This window comes from Rattus norvegicus, chromosome 6, assembly GCF_036323735.1.
Source record: "Rattus norvegicus strain BN/NHsdMcwi chromosome 6, GRCr8, whole genome shotgun sequence".
Classification (NCBI taxonomy): Eukaryota; Metazoa; Chordata; class Mammalia; order Rodentia; family Muridae; genus Rattus; species Rattus norvegicus.
Window position 1 is genome coordinate 103,389,577 of NC_086024.1, and position 15,945 is coordinate 103,405,521.

Sequence of the window (15,945 nt, forward strand, 5' to 3'; positions counted from 1 at the left end):
CCAAATTAGGAATGAGTATTGTTCTTATATTAGAAGTATTAAGAAGCCTAAGTAGTACTGGTGGTCATTTATTAGTAGCCCAAAATGCAGTCACTGTCTCAAGTCTTATAACACACTAGAGTGGCAATAAGGTCACTGATCTAATCATGAGGACACAGTCACTATTCTTAGCTAATTCTCAAAAAGAAAAAGAAACAATTGTTTTTAAATCATTTTACTCTGTTCATGAGTCATATTTAAATGGGCAGAACCACTTCCATTACACACAGACACATCGTGCAAAGAAAAGTAGGCATAGAGTTGAGTCCACAGTAACACAATGGCTGCACAGCCTCAGACAACAGTGCCAAGGTTTACAAGTGGGTAGGAAGGAAGGCTGCTCAGCATTTGCCTGAGACCATGAATGTTTATAGTAAGTATTTCCTAAAGTTTTAAACACATCAGTCAAACTAGTATAAATAGGATGGTATGACTCTTTCACTGGGGAGATTCTGTAAGTGCTGGGTGGGTTTTACAAATCTCAGGTTGCTGAATTATGATGCAGGAAAAATGGTCTCACACAGCATTCTGATAAATCTTACAGCCAGATGAACTCTTCTGCCAAAATAAATACCTGCACATACCGAACCTGCACACTGAGTTAAATGATGCTCAGCCTGAAGGGAGCAGCGGGCAGCTACTCGAACAGCAGGTCCTCGTCCTTCTCTTCCGCCAGGAGGTTGGCAGGCTCCATCACCTCTCCAGCTGCTCTCCGCCGCTCCAAGTCCTTCTCGCTTTTCTCCTTGATAATCTTTTTCTTCTCCTGGATTTTCTTTAACCTGCAAGAAGGGGACTTTCTTTCAGTGCAAAGAAACTCGAATGTCTTCAAGGCTCTGTAACTGGGCAGTAAACATGGGAAACTAGAATCTGATTTCCATTTCAGTAGTTTAAAACTCACCTCAAGACGTTTAAGGAAAAACACTAATATCTGATTGCAGTAACCCTATACCCTATCCTATAATAAATAAAACTTGAAATCCATTCTGTAATGGAACAGATTTTAAGCATTCCACTTTTACATTTTTTTGAATCACTACAACCCTAAACATGAATGATAACTACAGTTCTACATTACACTGAGATGCTTCAAGAGCTAAGACCAGCCTGCTTCCCTAAGCAGCCCTCTCACCTGCCCTCCACTGACACACAATCGCTTGGTTTAATATTTACTTCCCCATACTGCTCTAAGTCTTCATAAACAGCCAGTGGGCATCATTATTCCTCGCCACTTACTGTGCTAATTCTGCAGCAGTGGAATTCACCTGCTGGGATTTCCATGTGCTGCTCTTCCCTGCACGTACTCAATGTGCAACACTGCTGGAGTCCAGTTTCTTATCTCAGGTTTCATGTAGAGATAACCAACCCAATCACTCTTTTGTTTTAAAGAATAATCTACTACTTTTCTGAGAGGCATAAATTTTTATGCCATGTTTACTCTATATGCAAAACAACATGACACTGATCTCCGCAGCCTTTAAAAATAACTAGTCCCGCTCTCTGCAGGGATACATCCCAAGACTTGCAGATCTGAAAGTTTGCGTGTTGTGCTTTCTCATGCATGGTCAGCCCTTTGTGGCTAAACTTTCTATCTGTATACTAAAGCAAACGTAGTAAAAATTGATAGTTTAATTTGAGAATTAAGTATAGTAAGGGAATAGTAATTGTTCCCTTAAGTCAAAAACTTTCACCTCTTAAAGGAAACCTAGCACTGCTGTAAGGTGACAGCCGATAACTGCTCTGGTAATAGATGGGTACTAAGTGACCGACAGCAGGTAGTGTCCAGGGTGGGTATGTTAGATGAAAGGATGCTTCACCTGTCAGCACAGGATCGCATCTCATGCTACACAGAAGAGCATACAATTGAAAACCTAATTAGGCCTAATTTTCTATTTCACATTTTTGGACTGCAGTTAGCCAGTCAACTGAGATGGAAAATCAAAGGCAGGCAAAGGAACTACTATTAAAATTTCTTCTTTCAGTTTTCTTTCCTCTGAGTGTATATTCTAATATAGCCCAGGATAGCCTGAAGCGGCGTACAGTCTTGCCTTCTGAGTTCTGGGATTATAAGCAGGTACCCCATACCCAACATTTATTTCTTGCTTTTTATTTAACAGAATAGAATACAACCTGTGTTTATTCAAAAGAACATTAAGTACATTAGTCACTGAGCAAAACAAAACTGTACATATGAAAAAAGGAAACCCAAAAAAACCAGTAAGTGCCCATTTCAACAAACCTATAGAATTCTTCTCGCTCTCTCTCATCCAGTTCTGTGATGATATAAGCAAGGGTGCGTTCAATCCGGGGAATGATGACTAGAGTTAAACACATGTATGTGAGAACTTAACCACCCTTCCAAAAGATCATCAGTATTCATCTGAATAGCACTTACGATTTTCTGATTGTAGCATTAATGTATACGTAATGCAGTAAACTCAGAGAACAAAACAAAAAGTGAGATGTATCTAGCTGAATAAAATTACCTTGTAAATATTTTGGTATGTACCCTTCCGGTGTCTTTCCTATGTACAGATACCATACTGGACTCTACCACACAGACCCAACACTGGACTCTTAAAGTATACCTGAACAGATTCAGTGTTACCTTAAAATACACAGCAACTGTGTTAAGTGCTGTGACCGTAAATGTGTCATTCGGATCTGCTTTTCATACAGTGTTCCTATTCTTCTAGAATGTAAGCTCCCTAAATTTGAGAACTATTAACCTTACTCATTCTGTTTTGGTGGAAGTTCAGACTGACACTATAGACAGCAGACAAGAAATATGTTTCAGGGATAAGGGTCTAGCTCAGTGATAGAATACCTGCCTAGCCTGTGCTAAAGCACTACAAAGTAGTATGTCCATAAATATTTTTAGATAACACCATTAGGGCACCAACTGAAGGAAGTTCTTTGCTTCGGTCTTTGCTCCTTTCTTACCTAAGGCTGAATAAATGTTTCTTTCGTGGAAATTGAGTTCTTCAGTCAACAACATGTTAACACAATTTTACTGTTTTAAATAATGGAATAAAAGATATAAAATAATATAGCAAAATGAGACAATAGCCTAAAGGTGAGATTTAAAGATTTAAAGGTGAGATTTAAAGATAAATGTTTAGTGTGTTTTTTAAGAAAAGATACCATTCAACCAATGGACAGACCCTAAGAAAGCACTAATGCTCTTGAGGAACAGAATCTCTTCTCTCGTAACTGCATGAATGTCAGAGGAGCTTGACGGCTGGTAACCTGGAACTCTCTCAGGATGTGCCCCACCCATGTGTTTTTGCACTGCTGGGCCTGAGTCCCAGCAACCTAACTACCTGGCAGGGAGGGACAAGGAAATGAACAAAGCAGCTCCCAGCAGCTCTGACTCACCATGCTCAATAGCATTTACACGCCTGTTGGTTATCTTAATGGCTTCATCCAGAGTAACAAAGGAAGTCTGAAATAAAAGGACAAATTAATAACAAGCATGTCTCCATGATCAGCCATACCTGTTCACTTGGCCCCACTCAGACTAGACTTACAGCATTTGGGAACCCAAAAGACAACTAACTTCCTTTCAGCCTGCCTTAGAAAGTGAAAATTCATGTGAGATTTCTATAGAACTAGTGGTATTTCCCTGGAGAAACATTCTCTCATAGCCCAGATATGTATTAACTAGACATATACGCAAACAAATATGTTATATTTGCATTAAGTCTGGTACTGACCACTGCTGTTCCGGTCTAGCAGAGTGGAATTATAAAACTACCACATGCATTTTTTATTAATAAAAAGCAAAGAGGCCACCACTTCACGAGTCAGATCATTAGGCGTATTTCATATAGGAACATTTGAGGTGAGTGTCCCACAAGACTGTCAGAAGCCAGGCCTGGCACTCTCTGCTTGGACCCACCTGCAGGGAAGCCAGTTCCACCAGTAGTTCCACTGCTTTGGCATAATTCCGCTTAAGTTTCGCCAGCTGCTCCCCACCTCTGGCTAAACCGGTTAGTTCATAGCCTGAAAGAGCCGGTCAGACAGCATTTTTAATTAGAGAGTAAATAATCCTCTGTGAATTCCCAAAGGAAGATAATTCAGAAGAATAACATGGAAAGACAAATTCACTAACTCCTGTTACACTCAAATGCCAAACACAAAATGCCCACTCCCAGCTCGCATGAGCAGGTACCAGCAGGGCACCAGTGACAAACCAGGGTAACAATCTCACTTAAGTCTTGCTTGGTGAACCAATGAGTTTACTGGGCGTATATTATAGAGCACGAGTTACTTAGAGAGGTATGGTGACACCAAAAGTTGCCTCACAGGGAAGTCTCCCCCTAGCATGGTTAATCTCCTCATAGCTGCACAGTTAGGGCCCCACTTAAGTTACTCTTCTATGCTCTATCTATGCTAGCACCCCCAGAGACCATGCATAGCTCCAACAGAAATACAGGGAGGGAAGGCTAGAATCGCAGCTAAGGATCTAATCCTACTCTCCTCGTCTGAGGGAAGGCCCCAAGCCTGATCTTAAGGGGCTCTCGCAGGTTGCCACAGCTTCTCTGACTAGAATAGTAATAGCTGGTTTTTGTAAATATTTTATTTTTATAAGACTACTAGAGTAAGGACAGAAGTAAGATGCACACACAGTGCATGTGGTGTGTTTGTCATCTGTGTGCACTGGAGATGGAATCCAGCACTGAACACATGCTAGACAAGCTCTACCACCGAGCTTCATCACGAGCCCTAGAGAGGATCTTCACCACTTTACAAGCTTGGTGGACGAACTAATAGTGGCCAATGCCATTAGCACAAGGAAACTTTCTGTACAGAGGACTATTCCTTTATTATATGAGCCACATTTAACATTCTGTTCAATTCAGTGAACAAGTTCATGAACCAATGAGACAGAAGTGGCAGAAGAAAATATTTTTATATGGAAAAAAGTTGAATCCTTTGCTTTGAGAAGACTAAAGAAATGTTACTTATCCCCACAAATGCTGCCAAGTTAGGAAAGGAAAATTCCAAAAAGCTTGGAGTGAGCTAAAACTATCTTGAAAGACCCAGCATTCAGAATGTACCACAGATCATAAGATCTTACTCTACTTTTAAAAGATGAACCAGAAATTATAAACAGTCCATGGTGAAGGCAGTTTAAGCAAAAGGCAGTGCAGAAGTCTAAGTAGTGAATTGTATAAACAACAAAGCCTCATATATTTAAACAGCAATGACTGCTACCTGTATTTCTCAGTTGCAATTATACACCTTGGGATATCTGCACTTACTGTCAGTTCCTTCGTGGTAATGTTCAAACACTGGTAAGGTGACACCTGTTAGAAAGATAATGAAGATGTGTGTATGGACTCACAGACTGGGCTGGAAGTACTTTTTTCCCTTCTTTTCTTCCATTGGGTCCGGTTCTCTGAAGCAGACTGTACCCCAGGCAAGCCGTTTTTCTTTTTTTTTTTTCTCGGAGCTGAGAACCGAATCCAGGGCCTTGCGCTTGCTAGGCAAGTGCTCTACCACTGAGCTAAATCCTCAACCCCGCTGTTTTTCTTTTTAAACACACAATTCTACTATGTAGTCCAGGCTAGCCTAGAAATTAGAAATCGCCAGCCTCTGCCTCCTTAAAAGGGTGCTGCTTTCCATACTAAGTATCAAATACTAGAAATACTAAATCAAATACTAAAAAACACCAAGAGTTAAGTTTAGAACTGGAAGTGGTTTCAAGTACTATACTTAAGACTTTGTCTTCTCAAGAGTTGCTTCTTCTCAAAGTTCAAATTATCCCGAGTCCTAGAACTAGGCTGCTAAAGTCTGAACATGCCATCAACTTGCTCCTAATTGAAGAGAACCTGGGACTTTGTCCTGCAACTGATTAGCTGCCACCTTTACCCTCCAAGGATTAGGGCAGTCACTTACCTGCTACATTGTCTTTCTTTGCTCGGATCTTCACCTGGGCTTTATTTACATTTTGTATAACTGTGGTGCTAGGAGGGAAGGAAAGAGAGCGAGGCAGTCTTTATTCAGCCTTGTTTGCAAAAATAACTCTACAAGGACACACTGGATGATGAAACAAGGAATAAGACATTACATTATGTGTCAGTAATCATTTTTTTAAAGATTGTGTGTGTGTGTGTGTGTGTGTGTGTACACGCGCTCTATCGTCAATGACACCAGAAGAGGGCATCAGATCCCATTACAGATGGTTGTGAGCCACCATGTGGTTGCTGGGAACTGAACTCAGGACCTCTGGAAGACCACCAGTGTTCTTAACCACTGAGCCATCTTGCCAGCCCCCAGTAATCATCTTTATTCCAGAAAAGAAAACTCAACAGAGGTAATGGAGGCCCTCAGTGCAGAACTAACAACAGCTGAATCAGTACAGGATAAGTACATTTAAAGTATGTGGATGGCTGGTGTTTCGGTGAGTAGAAATGTGACTCTGGAGGATGTATTCCTAGCAGGAACTTCCTTTCCTTGGAGGTTTGCTGTTCAGTTGGTGAGCTGCTATGTAGTCTTTATCCTAACTTTCCTCTGATGTCATCCACTCGCCATCTGTTACAAAAGACAAAGACAAACTTTCCCCTTAACCACATAAAATGTCCTATTAGTCCCCTTCTGCTGGGAAAGTTAGAGCAACTAATTATATTATCCCACTACATTATCCAACTACACTAGCAGACAGGGAAACTTGGGTTTAACTAGCTTCAGGGCCACGGGCGTAAGGCCTGCATGGCAGGAAAAGCTGCTACAGTAGGAAGGGCCCATGTCATGACAAAGGAAACTAAGAAGTCCAGGAAACAACTTCCACCTCTGTCTGTAACCAGAGACAGAGTCAGGAACACTGTCACTTTAAACTGGGGTAACACCATTCATCTGCCTCACAGAGGTACTAAGAGAATCATGAGGAAATACACTGGCATAATGCATTCACAAGCCAGTGTGCATGCACACTTTGTCAAGCTACAATGATGTGATAAAAGTCATAAAGCTCTCAACTGAATAATGGATTCCATTCTAAAAAAAAAAAAAATGTATCCTAGACACATGAAAATATTCACAGTCATTTCCTCAGATTTCAAAAATCAAGCATTCAACTCAAAGATCCAACACTAGGAAAATGGTTAATAAATTATAAAACTTCTTAGTGTACAAACCTGTGAAAACAGGGCAAAACATTAAGTGAAAATGGGCTTCAAAATATCAAGTATTCTGTGCTTGGCACTTACTAAAAGCATTAGGAAGGTAAGAGGCAGCTACCTACAAGGAAGGCAGAGGCAGTTAAGGTTATGACATTAAAAGTATTCCTATCACTATATCCTTTGTTTTTATACATTTTTAATTAATTGAACTTGAAGGCACTGTGAGATTTTCAAACACCCTGTTAGTCATCTTACCTGAAGTCCCCTGCTGTGAATTTGGCCTCAGCCAATGAGAAGGCAGCTTCTCTCATCACCTCACCCATCAGCATCTTAGTCTGAGAAAGCATAAGCCAACAAGAGAGTCAATCAAGGACTTGAAATCACGCCGTATTAGTTCCTGTTAACAACCATCAGTATTTTATGCTAACTATAGAGTATCAGTTTCAAAGACTGACTTGATAATGAGAAAACTCCAGTTTTGATCACCGTCCTGATACTGTTATAAAACATGACTGTTAAAATAAATTCACTGAGTTGAATCTAGCAAGGCTCACTTATTGAATAAGTACATGCTGATTTGCTCAAATTAATCTTCTAAATTTACTCAGAGTCCAAAGCCCCATTGGCACACCGACTCCAGACTGCATCTGAAAAGGTAATGCTTGGGAAAGCCAACTTTTCTTTTTTTAAAGAGAAGAGAAATTGAGTCATAAAAGTAGAAAATTAGCTGAACAAACATTAAAAAGGTCTGTTAAAGTAAACATATATGGTATGACTTGTTAAGAAAACAGAACAGAGTATTCAGAAACAAGTCCAGGTCTATGTGAAAATGTATTATAGTAAAAAGACTATTTAACTGTCATCCACTCACAAAAGGACAAATTCCTACCTTACAACATTCTTCCACCAAAAAGACCCATCTGTAAAAGAGGTCAATACATTTTCTCCTCCCCTCCCCACCGTGTGTGTTTGGGGGGGGGGGGGGGGGGACAGGCATTGGTTTTTCTGCCCTAAGACTCTCCACTTATTTGCTCTCTCTTGAAACTGGAGTTAAGCTGGCAGCTACCAAACCCCCACCCTAACTTATCCACCCTTAGCTATAGGTTCATGAGATCATGCCTAGCTTTTCCTATGGGTTCTAGGCATCTGAACTCAGGTCCCCTGGCCTCTGCAGGCACTTATATTTACATGTACATATCCTCACAGATGCACACATATACACATAATAAAAATACATCTTAAAACACACACACAAAGAGCATATGTAGGGGCATACACCTGTAATCCTAGCAGGTAAGAGGTAGAGACAGAGGGGTTGGGGATTTAGCTCAGTGGTAGAACGCTTGCCTAGCAAGCGCAAGGCCCTGGGTTCGGTCCCCAGCTCCAAAAAAAAAGGGGAAAAAAAAGAGGTAGAGACAGGAAGATGGTATAATGTCATCCTTCATCACACAGCAGTTTGAGACCAGCCCAGGTTATATGAAACTGTTGCAAGAAAACTAAAACAAAACAAAAATTATAAGGCAGGTGTGGTATTTTGTACCTATAATCATAATTATTCAGATTAATAAGTCCAGAAGATTGTTTGAGCCCATGAATCCATGAGAAATTGGACTAAAAAGTAACTCTCTCTCAAAATAGATGAATAGTTATAAAGCAACAAAATAAAACACTTTCCTAGTCCTCTGAAGCCTCTCTAAGCCTTGTCTACTTCAGATCTGGAAGTCAGCACAGTGGCTCGCACCAATTCCAGCACTGGACAACTAAAGCAGGAGGGCTGAAGTAATGGCGGGCTCCACCCAGCCTGTGAGAGAGAGGGGAGACAAAGAGCTGAACTTTGTATTGAACAAAATAAAGCTACAGGAGCTTTAGCTGTGCTGTTTGTGCGCCAGTTTAAATTAAAGAGCACAGGATGCAGTCCAGGGGCAGAGCACTTGCCTAGCACACATAAGGCCCTAGGTTTGAATCTAAGGAATTCAAAACATTTCAATTGTTCTTTCATTTACAAATATGAAGAAAATACTTTTAGTGTGTTATACATTTACCAGAGTGTATAAAGACCCTTTTCAAATAAAAAGCAGCTCACCAAGAGAATCGATTACCAGTGACCATGAAAAGCTGCACAAGCCCCACATACCTGCACACAGCAGGCTGAAGACAACTTGAGCACAGCAGACTGGCACCAAGGAAACACTTCACTAGTGCCCATTAGGAAGGAGTAAGAGAACACGCAGAGTCTAATTATAAATTAGCACTAATCCTGAGAGACACAGCCAGAATACAGCAAATACAGAGGCGAATGCCAGCAGCAAACCACTGAACTGAGAACAGGACCCCCATTGAAGGAATCAGAGAAAGAACTGGAAGAGCTTGAAGGGGCTTGAGACCCCTTATGAACAACAATGCCAAGCAACCAGAGCTTCCAGGGACTAAGCCACTACCTAAAGACTGTACATGGACTGACCCTGGACTCTGACCTCATAGGTAGCAATGAATATCCTAGTAAGAGCACCAGTGGAAGGGGAAGCCCTGGGTCCTGCTAAGACTGAACCCCCATTGAACTAGATTGCTGGGGGGAGGGCAGCAATGGGGGGAGGATGGGGAGGGGAACACCCATAAAGAAGGGAAGGGGGAGGGATTAGGGGGATGTTTGCCCGGAAACCGGGAAAGGGAGTAACATTCGAAATGTAAATAAGAAATATTCAAGTTAATAAAAAAAATTTTTAAAAAAATTAGCACTAAATCTCAAAGTTACCTATAACCTGGAAGAAGACTATAAAATTATTTCTGGAAAAATGTTAGCATATACGCATAAAAGGATTTAAGCAATTCCTCTTCCCCAGGCAGTATTAAGACTAAATACTGGACTACAGCCACATCATTAATTCCATTATCCACAATAAAATACCACATTATAAAGACTGAGACGGATTTAGGTACTGATATATAAAGTTGTCTGTGTCATGTCACAGAGTAGGGGAGAGGGAGGAGAAGGCAAAAATACTACAGAATTTAATACTACTGTTATTTTAAAAATCCATGTGTATACACAAAATACTGGGGACAGAGAGACAGCTCAAGAGGGTAAAAGCCTGATGACGTTCTAGATCTCGATCCCCAGAACCCATATAAAAGCTGGAAGGACTAGGCACAGTGCCAGACATCTTTAATTCCAGCACTTCTATGGGGAGACGACAGGTGGAGCTAGAAGAAACATCTGGCAGTCAGCCTGAAGTACACAGGTCAGCAGCAGACACATGCAGATGCTGGCTCAGTAGTAAGGAAGGCAAGACCCAACTCCTGAAAGTTGTCCTCTGACTCCACACGTGCTCCGGCATGTGCATATGCACATAAGCTATAATAAATAAATTCATATTGAGAAAGTGTCAAAAGTAACTCAGAGAAATGAGACTGCTAGGAGGAAGAAGAGGCCTAACAGGAGAACCTTTAGTTTTGAGAAAGATTCTGTATAATTTATATATTATTCACAATTTACCCGCCCCCTCCCCAAAAAGAAAAACACTGAATAGAACCTATTATGTGCTAGCACTATTTCAAACACTGGAAGTAGAGTACTGAAAAGACCAAGTCTGTACTCTCTGGATAAATTCTCTAGGAGGAGGGAAACCATCAACTAGGATAATAAAATGGAGAGACATGACACAAGTAAAAATAGCAGTCACTTCAGATTGGATGATCAGCAACAGCCTCTCTGATAAGGTCAGAATGACCAGAAAAACCAGTCAAAAGAAGTTCTAGGGACCTAGATACAATATCTTATGCCTGTAATCCCAGCATTGAGAGACTGAGGCAAAAGAACTGCTATGAGTTCCAGACTATCCTGGTCCACAAAGCAAGTCCCTACCTCAATTTAGAAAGGACTAAGGTAAAAGCATTTTAATCACGGAAAACATAATGAGAAGTCCATGGAAGGGGATGTCAGAAAGAGCACTCCACATGCGGTGAGAGAGGCAGGCATGGTACAGACCAGATGTGCTGTGTAGACAGGACAGAGTTTGGGTTCTATAATGAACTCTCTGAACCTTACATTTCTGTGCGTATAGATGCCTACATAGTCCGTAACAGTTCTATATTATACCTATTACAGAGTTCTATGTTATAACTATTACAGAGTTCTATAATACACCTATTACAGAGTTCTATGTTATAACTATTACAGAGTTCTATATTAACCTATTATAGAGGGATTGCTATTTTTGAAAGGAGAAATGTTGATTTAAATAATATCAAGAAAAATTAGGAAGGAGACAGTTTCCTTTGCAGTAAGGTAAATATTTAGCATAAATGAAGCCCTATGCTTAATCTCAGCATCAGAAGGGACGGGGGGAGGAGGAGGAAGAGGAGGAGGAAGAGGAGAAAGAAGAGGAAGAGGGAGAGAAGGAGGGAGGGAGGGAGGGAGGGAGGGAGGGAGGGAGGGAGGGAGGGAGGGAGGGAAGAAAAATCTAAGTGCCTAAGTCCAAACTTGATTTTTCTTAGATGTATATATTCTAAGTGGATACCCTGCTCTAAGCAAAGTTCATTCTACCTCTATTATCTTCTTCAGGATCTGTCGAAATCGAAGAGTTAAGGCATCAGACTTTTTCTTCAGGAGGTTTCGACCAGTCTGTGCTCCTTTTAACCGAGCCTTCATGATGGTCTGTGCCCTACAAAACACAAAGCAAACATACGTATTGTCACCACTTAAAAGACACAACAAATACCACTATGAGAGATCTATATGCTGTTTTATATAAACTAAGAATTGAATGTGCTCATTCAGGTGCAAAGAACAGATCTATGAAGTTCTCACAGAAACCTGGGATGGCTTTCTTTGGGAAACAAGGCTTGGGAAAAGAATGAGCTTATTTTTTTTACTACTGCATTTTTTTTTATTTTACACTTCATCCACAATATGATATATTATATTTCTATTAATGTTGTGGCAATAAAGTCATAAACAAAGATCTTACTATCACTGAAGATCAGGCAGGCAGGAATTTGTACCATACTTGAGTCTAGCAACTCGCCCAAGATTCAAAAGAAGGCTTAAACGTAGGAGCACTCAACCCGTTTCACACTGCATCCCTGAAAGAAGTTACAGTATAGCACTTGGATAGTTTTCCATCTGAAAAGTAGTCAGCAGTGGGTGACTACAGTGACCACTCTCACCAGAGTCTAACCAGTGAAGCTGGTTCAGTTTCCAGTCCAAGCAAGAGCTTGTGCGGCTAACGCTAATGTGTATACTCAACATTCTGCACTATTGACAGTAAATACCAGAATTAAGGCTCAGAGGATTGGGTGAGGGGCTGGGAAGACGATTCACTATGTAAGAGCTCTTGCTTTTTGAGCATAAGGAGACAGTACCCTAGAGGATAACAGGTCTGTCTGCATGTGCCTGCAGCCCCAGCACTGGTAGGAAGAGATCCTGAGCGCACCCTCTGAGCCAGCATAGCCCAAACCACAAGCTTTCACCTCCATAAGACACTGTCTCAAGACAAAGAAAGGGAAAGCAATTGAAGAAGGAACTAGACATCCTCTACTGACCTCCACAGGTACATGCACCCACATACTTGAATGCAACACACACACACACGCAGGAAGCAGAGGGGTAAGAAAGTTAGATAAAATTAAGGTTAATCCCAGCACTGCAGATTCCTACAAGTCTGGAGCTTATGGTTGAACTGACTGATAAACTAAAGGTCATTCTAGATGACTATACCTCTGTGAATGCAAACTTTCCAGCTACTGAGACTAAAGAGCGACTGGAGCTGGATATGGAGTGGTGAACACCTGTAAACCCAACACTTGGGACCCGGGCAAGAAGACTGGAAGCTGAAGGTCAGCCTGGGATAGATAATAATGGGTTAGAGGTGACTTGCCCAACACTCACAAGAACCAAGGTTTACCTGACTTCTATTAACTCCAGTTTTTCTGCCTTTTCCCCTTGAGACGGGTTCTTATGTATTCCAGGCTGGCTCTGAACCCCTGATCCTGCTATGCTTCAGGTATGTACCACCACATCCAGATTTCTGTAGTAGGAGGGACTGAAGGCCAGGGTATTGTGGATGCTGGCCAAGTGCTCTATCATCAGAGTCACATCCCTTTGGACCTCCTTTGCTTCCATCCAAGCTTGTTTCATTTTCTCTGGTGATACATGAATAAAAGCAACATTCCACAGGACAGTACCACCAAGCGAATGAAGGAGAAAGCACTATCAGTACTGTGTGATCTGGACTATGGCTGTTAAACCTGTTCTTTTCTGTTTCAGAGCTTCTCAGCCCTACACACACACACACAAAAAGGAAACGAGAGGTTTGACCTTCAACTAAAACAGTGACTTTGTCTCCTGCTGAATCAAAGACATCTGACTATATGACAAAGAACCTGCTGTCAAGCTTTGGGGGAAACATTTACTTCGCACCCCTGACTTCCTCTCAACTAGCAAGCTGAGTGCTCTCAAATAACTGTTTTCACGATCACAAACCTATCATTTCTCCTGTCTGAGCCCAAAGAAGTCCATTTTTCACCTTGTAGTCTTAAATTAAAAGTTGCAAAGTAAAAATAAACATATCAGCATTATGAATAGTGATTAAATATGGCCAGACATTATTTATAAGTAAGTCCACTGACAGCAAAGCAAAAAGGTGAGCACCGTCCTGGCTCCCACAGACATGCCTGGGCATGAGTAACACTCAAGCAGACTCAGAGAACGCAGAGCCTGGCGAGGCCACTGTGGTTGTAAAGGGTCCTCTCAGATCCCTGACATGCTTATGAATTCTATAAACCATAGTCAATTAAAAACCCTTTTTAATAAATGTTCTTTCAAAGAAAGGTCTAGGATCTACTGATCAGGTGTCAGCCAAAACAAGTATTTAATTCTCCTATCGGCTCTGAGCTTTGTTTGTTTGAGGCAGGCGTGGTTATTTTTACTTTTAGGTGCTGGGGATTCAACCCAGAGCCTTTTGCATGACAGGCCAGAGCTCTGCCTTTGAGATATTACTCAGTGGCATTATAGTTAGACTTAGGGTCTCGGGGGAGAATTGGGCCACCCTAGGAGCATAGCCTTGTTTCCAGAAGCCATGCTGGAATCTGGTGTCTCAGTGAAGTTTGGATGGGATCATTACATGCTGGGTTTTCAGATCACCCTCGGCTAGTCCTGATCTTTAGCTGTTTCACAAGCATTGTATTTTTCCACAACTAGCCCATTTGTACAGTTAGTATAACCTGCCATTTCAAAGTCAGTGGGGAGAAAGGTAAAAGGGGTTTGTTTTTTTTTAAATAATTAAATCCTTTCATTCATTCAGAACTACATACACCCTGGCAGAGACAGAAATTCACTCTGGGGTTTAAATATAACTAAGAGTTGTCAGATCTGTGAGAAAAAAAAAACATAGGATAAGGAAAACAATACAGTATCATGCGTACGCGCACGCGCGCGCGCACGCACACACACACACACACACACACACACACACACACACACACGCTCGCGCACATACACAAAACCCTAAACCGTCCCCAAAATATCAGAGTAAAATCTGATTTCCTTCTTCAGGGACAACTGAAGATGACAACATAAATAAGAATAATCTCTACTTTCCACGAGTTATTATATGTATTTGAGAAAACTTCAAATTTTCATTTACAAATGTTATTTCTCCTAACAAAGATGTTAGGCCGAAGCAGAAAGGCAGCCTGCAACTGAGCACATCCCAAGGCAAAGGGAACAATTTTCTGTGGACCTTTTATGCATTAAAAAGATGCCTCCTTCTTCCAGGAGACAGCCCAAATAAATATCCGTGTGACAGTGTCATGAGTGACATTGCTAGGGTAGAAGAGAGCAGTCATCACAAGGCTGTAGGAATACCTCAGAAATGCAGGAATATCTTCCTACAGCAGGTAACATGTGATGGGATCCAAGACTGAAACCTACAGCTTCGAGAGGATGACACATTCGATGTCACTTTGGCTTAGAGACCTTCTACTTGCTTCCCATCACTTAACTTCCCCGTCTGAGAGCTTTGGTCAGACCATCTTAGCTTCTACGTCTCATCCCTCAGCACTGATGAGCCCTGTGAGGCAGAGATGGCGACCGCTCGGTTATGTAAACTCCGCGAATGGCTCAGAAGGTGTGTGGAATGAATGAGTAAAGACATCGACCTCCAAAAAGAGCCAGCAGGGGATCCCCTTTTCCTTTGGACTGGAAACACTTTCTCCAGCCTCTTCTCTCAGGGGGAATAGGTGAAGGGGGCTGTAAAGAAGCCTCAATCGGAACTCAGGGGAAGACCCTGGGGAAGCTCAGGTCGGCCCAGAAAACAAGAAACCCCGCTGGTGGCCAAGAGTGCGCAGGAATGCGCTCCGGGAAGATGTGCCTGAACGTGGTGTCACTTGTTCTATTCTTTAACTTACATTCGCGAAGGGAAGATTTCAATCCGGTCTTTGCCCGACATTCTGACGGTGACTCGGCTCGGGTCCCCAGTGGGACAATCGGGACCGCAACACCTCCAGAACTGTTACCACAGAGCCTTCCTTCACCCGAGTCAGCTGACGGTGTCACTTGACCCCGTGCGTTGCTAAGAGGCAACCAGGAAACCGGTTCCCACTTCCGCTTCCTGTTGCCAGAGGACAGAGGAGAGGGCGGGCCTTTAGGAATGCCCGGATGTGGAAGAGAGCACAGTCCCGGAATTCCGGGTCTCTTCACTGCCCCTCCCTCCGGCGAGTGGCCCGCACTCAGCGAGTGCTGAGTGATGGGTCCGGAGAAGATCACGCTCCTCCTCTTCCTCAG

At 42.0% G+C, this 15,945-nt stretch overlaps 1 protein-coding gene across 1 annotated transcript; it reads right to left on the reverse strand.

The window, feature by feature from the left end:
- Nucleotides 1-201: 201 nt before the first annotated feature.
- Nucleotides 202-15,770, reverse strand: Atp6v1d (ATPase H+ transporting V1 subunit D). The gene is made up of 9 exons (NM_199386.3): nt 15,570-15,770; nt 11,707-11,824; nt 7,419-7,498; nt 5,941-6,008; nt 5,304-5,348; nt 3,938-4,041; nt 3,415-3,481; nt 2,276-2,354; nt 202-818 (listed from the first exon to the last, which is right to left on the reverse strand). Exons 1-9 carry the CDS (start codon nt 15,608-15,610, stop codon nt 677-679), a joined length of 744 nt encoding a protein of 247 aa, NP_955418.1. The 5' UTR covers nt 15,611-15,770; the 3' UTR covers nt 202-676.
- Between the last annotated feature and the right edge of the window lie 175 nt (nt 15,771-15,945).

Bases quoted from the DNA above. Each gene is read 5' to 3' on its own strand.
- Atp6v1d (NM_199386.3), bottom strand. From the start codon at position 15,610: ATGTCGGGCAAAGACCGGATTGAAATCTTCCCTTCGCGAAT. The intron at 11,825-15,569 runs GTAAGTTAAAGA...TGTGTTTTGTAG, and splicing joins GAAATCTTCCCTTCGCGAAT to GGCACAGACCATCATGAAGG. The intron at 6,009-7,418 runs GTAAGATGACTA...CTTCCCTCCTAG, and splicing joins TTCACAGCAGGGGACTTCAG to CACCACAGTTATACAAAATG.